Source organism: Sinocyclocheilus anshuiensis, unplaced genomic scaffold, assembly GCF_001515605.1.
Source record: "Sinocyclocheilus anshuiensis isolate Anshui unplaced genomic scaffold, SAMN03320099.WGS_v1.1 scaffold72, whole genome shotgun sequence".
Lineage (NCBI taxonomy): Eukaryota > Metazoa > Chordata > Actinopteri > Cypriniformes > Cyprinidae > Sinocyclocheilus > Sinocyclocheilus anshuiensis.
Window position 1 is genome coordinate 981,585 of NW_015554073.1, and position 4,442 is coordinate 986,026.

General features: G+C 35.5%; 1 protein-coding gene across 2 annotated transcripts in view; it reads right to left on the minus strand.

Annotated features, from left to right (window-relative positions):
• Positions 1-4,442, minus strand: part of rtn1a (reticulon 1a) — a 45,710-nt gene that overhangs the window by 17,966 nt on the left and 23,302 nt on the right. For both annotated transcript variants that reach the window (XM_016460772.1, XM_016460771.1), the window contains exon 4: positions 2,930-3,826. In XM_016460772.1, coding sequence (XP_016316258.1) covers positions 2,930-3,826 — 897 coding nt within the window. The remainder of the gene's footprint in view (positions 1-2,929; positions 3,827-4,442) is intronic.

The window sequence follows — 4,442 nt, forward strand, 5'->3', positions numbered from 1 at the left end:
CTGAGAAGTACATAAAAAGTAGACTAAAAGTATACTTTCCTATTTTTAGTTTAAAAGAAGTATACTAATAGCACACTTGAATAAACTTCTTTTTCGTAAGGGAAAACACCAGCTGTGACAATAATCTGCTCAGCACTGCTTCCTCTGAGCATTGTAGAATTATGAATTGGCATGACTACGCATTCAAAGAACAGATGATAAAGAATGAGAACAGTGAGCTGAGTTACAAAGCAAATCCAGGAAACTTTAAGGAAAATTTACAAAGCAATTCCAGGAAACTTTCAAGAAAATGTAAATTAATATTTTGGATTCAATACAATAAAAATTAAGGTTCGTTTTGATTATATATTACAGAAATGGTTTCTTGTAAATCATACGGTGTTTCTGATTGATTCAGACTGTAATTCGCTGTTTTGAAATATAAGTTATTATCTGTGCCATACTGTATGTGTTTAATTCACTATAAGAGACGACTCATAAGAGTCCTTTGTTTGTGAATCTGAACTAGTACACAACCCAACAGAAATACATTTCTTGCCATTATTTTGTGGTTCATATTTTTTATTGAATCACATTCAAAACAGACTGTGAACTCACATTCAACACTCAAGTGAAATATGACTTTTTCCTTTTCACTTTTGTCTGGCATGACACTTTTGCAAAAGGAAAAAGATTATGCTAATTAAATTATACTATTAACACATCAATTCTGAATTATCTACATACAGGGTTTCTGCAGACATGAACAAGTAAAATTTAAGACTTTTTAAGACCTTTTTAATACCACCTGAATGTGATATTAAAACCGCCAGTAGGTGGCAGTAAGTCACTGTTAATAAGTGAGTCATTGCGACTGAACCGAATCATTTAAACAGTTGATTCATTCGGGAACGAAACACCGTCATGTTGATCAGAGACGCAGAACAGCGCCGTGGCTTTGTTTGGAATTATTTTTGTTGGCGAAATAGTGCAAAAACAGGCAATATGGTGTCTAAAACGTAAGTCTCTTAATAAAACTTCTAGTTTATTGAACTGTTATAAAAAATCAATATCACATTTGTATATGGTAATTTTTGGAGAGAGAAAAAGGCACTCTTCCGTGTGAACTTGATTAACTAGATGAAGCGGTATAAATATACACATTTTCTGCCCCCATGTCTTGAATTTGTGATCATTCCGAATGTATTTTAATAGACTGAATCATGCAGTGAAAGAGCGCACTAGACTTCACGTAGTGCGTGCACTCTGTAGGTGTTTTGAATGGTTTTTTTTGCGTCGTGAGAATATTGAGCAAAATAGCTCACTTGTCATGGTGTTATTTAACTATATCATGTTATGAATAAACTAAACATTTTGAATTTTTACCTCAGTGGGTTTCTTCTGAGTTTATGTGTGCTGTCACGCTCATTTATTCTGAAGTCTCGAGACAAACAGAGTGAGCCTCAGCGCGAGCTTGTATTCTGTATTCTGCTAATTTACTGCAATTCTCTCTGATGACGCAGTAATTTACCGCGGGGAAGAAAAAAATCTTCGGTCTGTCCAATGATTGTAAAGTCATTAGGTCCGTCAGACTGCAGATATTTTAGCGGTAATGAGACCAAAAATAATTAAGACTCATCGAATCCGAATTTAAGACATTTTAAGACTTTTTAAGGCCTTATATTAGGAAAACGTTATTTAAGACATTTTAAGACTTTTTAAGGACCCGCGGACACCCTGTACATAAGTAAACTACTGATTAAGTAAACTCGTGTTGCGTTTAAGCTGCTATGATCATAACATCTATTTAAAATTGTTTCTGTTTTGAATGTGTTTTGAGATGCCATTTGGTGATAAACAGTACTCCCACATCATCACATCATCACTTCATGACACTCACCACCTCTCATCACAGCTGTCAGGCAGTGGATGTTCTCTGCATCACAGTGCTAATGTTAGCTTGGTTCCAAATCTGCAATCATCTAGAACAGTGGTTCTCAAGCTTTTTGACTTCAAGGCCCCCACTATGTCCAACACAATATTTGAACGTCCCCCACATTGGCTATTAGAGATATTTCCTCTGGCATTTTGCTTGTTGCCACAGGTAATGTTAACATAGTAAGGTAATTAAACATTATTCGTTTTCAATAAAAAAATTATAGTTATTGAGGGGGAAAAGAAATATGATGTCAGTATGCATCTAGGATTTTTTGTGTTTTCAGCATATTCATTAAGCTTAATTGGAAGTTTGCTGAGCCTTGGTTGAGAACCACTGTCCTGAACTCTCTGGCTGATACTCTAAAAGCAGCCTTAGGATCTAAAATTAATTTTGTGTACTGACTAATTGAAAAAAGTTACTGTCCATAAATATTTCTTCAAACTGTATTATTCATTATTTTCATTTTAAAATGTCTTATTTAAAAAATGTTTCACTAAACTAATCACTAAAGTGGCAAAGTATACCCATAGTGAGTTTTTACTTGAATTTTCTTTTTGGTGGCTTAATATGAAAAAACTCTAATAAATGATGCCAAAAGAAAAAAAAACCTTAGGCATCCTAGATAAATTTTTACAATTTGATCTAAACCATTATGTTATAGTTCATACATTTAATTTACCCTCCATCTGCAATTTTGACTCACATTAATCAGCGAGTTTCTCTTATAAAAACTGTTATTGTAGTATTTACAATTATATTACTTATTACAATTTTTAATTAGCTTTTATTTTTATATTTTCACTTTTCATATTAAGTTTCAGTCATTTTAATATGCTTTTGTCATTTTTATTTTTTGTTTTTGTTCTAATTAGCTTAAGTTAATTTTTTTCATCTAATATTTTATATTTTCTTTCTGTTATTTCAGCTTTATTTCAATTGACATGTTTTCTAATTAGTTATAGTTATCAAAAACAGTGCTGCTTGTAGGAAGAATAACGCAATGCCCCTTACCTTTCTGTCTGTTGATGCTTTGGAGGAACAGGGACAGATCAGCCTCTTTCTCTGTGGTGGAACTCACGATACTGCTTTTGCTTTTATTCTCCTTCTCCTGACTGGAATGCTGCTCTGGAGTCACTGTAGACGTTCCCATTACTGCAGGCCTGGGTTTGGTGGACCAGCTGTCCTCTGGTTGTGGCTTGGGCCTCTCAAAAGGTACGACTTTCTCTTTTTCCTTCTCTTTTTCTTTCTCTGTTTCTCTCAAGGTGCTAGCTGGGGGGTCGGTGAAGGGAGAGGCCATAGCGCAGGAAGTCGTAATGGGCTTAGAAGACGTGACGTCTGTGGTCAGGAGAGAAGATATTTCTGGAGGTTTTGAGGCAGAATATTCTTGCTCCCTTTTGGGACTTTCCTCAGAAGCTGATTCGATTAGCAGGTCGCTGTCGAGCTCCGCCTCCCTTTCCTCTCTTAACAGACTGTAGAGTGGTGGGTTGCTGGATTGACCAAAGCCCCCCTTGGAACCCCCAGAGAGGTCAAATGGGTTACTAACACTGACCTTGTTGGTTTGTGGCTTGTCAAATGGGTTACTAGCTTTATCAGTGGCAGATGTGTAGCTGGTCTGCTCAAACGGGTTGCTTGCTTGACTGAATCCGCCTTTTGCGGGCGTGGTCTTAGATGTCAGATCATGTATTGGCGAATCAGGTTCATCAGCCACTTGCTCAATTTCTGAATCTCCAGACTCACCTTCACTGCCTTGAAGGTCTTGAGCCCATGGGGACGAGGGTTTGGCTGAGCTCTTGATGTCCTGGGCTTCAGGAAGATTGGGATGAGAGCTGATGCTGCTGGAATCTTGGGTGGAGCTCACAGACTTCATTCCTGCAGGCTGGAACAGCACATCAGACGGAGACTCTCGACCTGGAAAAGAGAAAAGTGACAGAAATGTTAGAATTCAAGAACAACTAAAATATGAGAGAAAGATTATAATACATAAGTATTAATAATATACTGAAATAAATGGCAAAATTTTAAATGATTAGGTGGTATTAGAGGCAAGATAATATCACGACTATAGATCAGTATTTTTCTGCCTGAAATAATCAGTTTACTTAACTAAATAAATAAAATAAAAATATTGATATAAATAAATATCTATCTATCTATCTGTCTGTCTGTCTGTCTGTTAGAAGTTATTAGAGACAAGGTAATTACACTACAGATCAGTGTTATTCTGCTTCTAATACTCAGTTTACTTAATTAAATAAATAAATAAAAAATATCTAAATAAATAAATAAATATCCGAAATATAAAATTCAGAATTGAAGAAACATTTCCTTTGTAACTCATGACTTTGCATTTAAATCTATCTATCTATCTATCTGTCTGTCTGGGCACCATACAGACTTTATTAAAGAATTTGAGTTAGTGCTGGCTGCAGATAAAGTCTTAATTGTTGGTGATTTTAATATCCATGTTGATAATGATAAAGATGCATTGGGATCAGCATTCATAGACATTCTGAACTCTATTGGG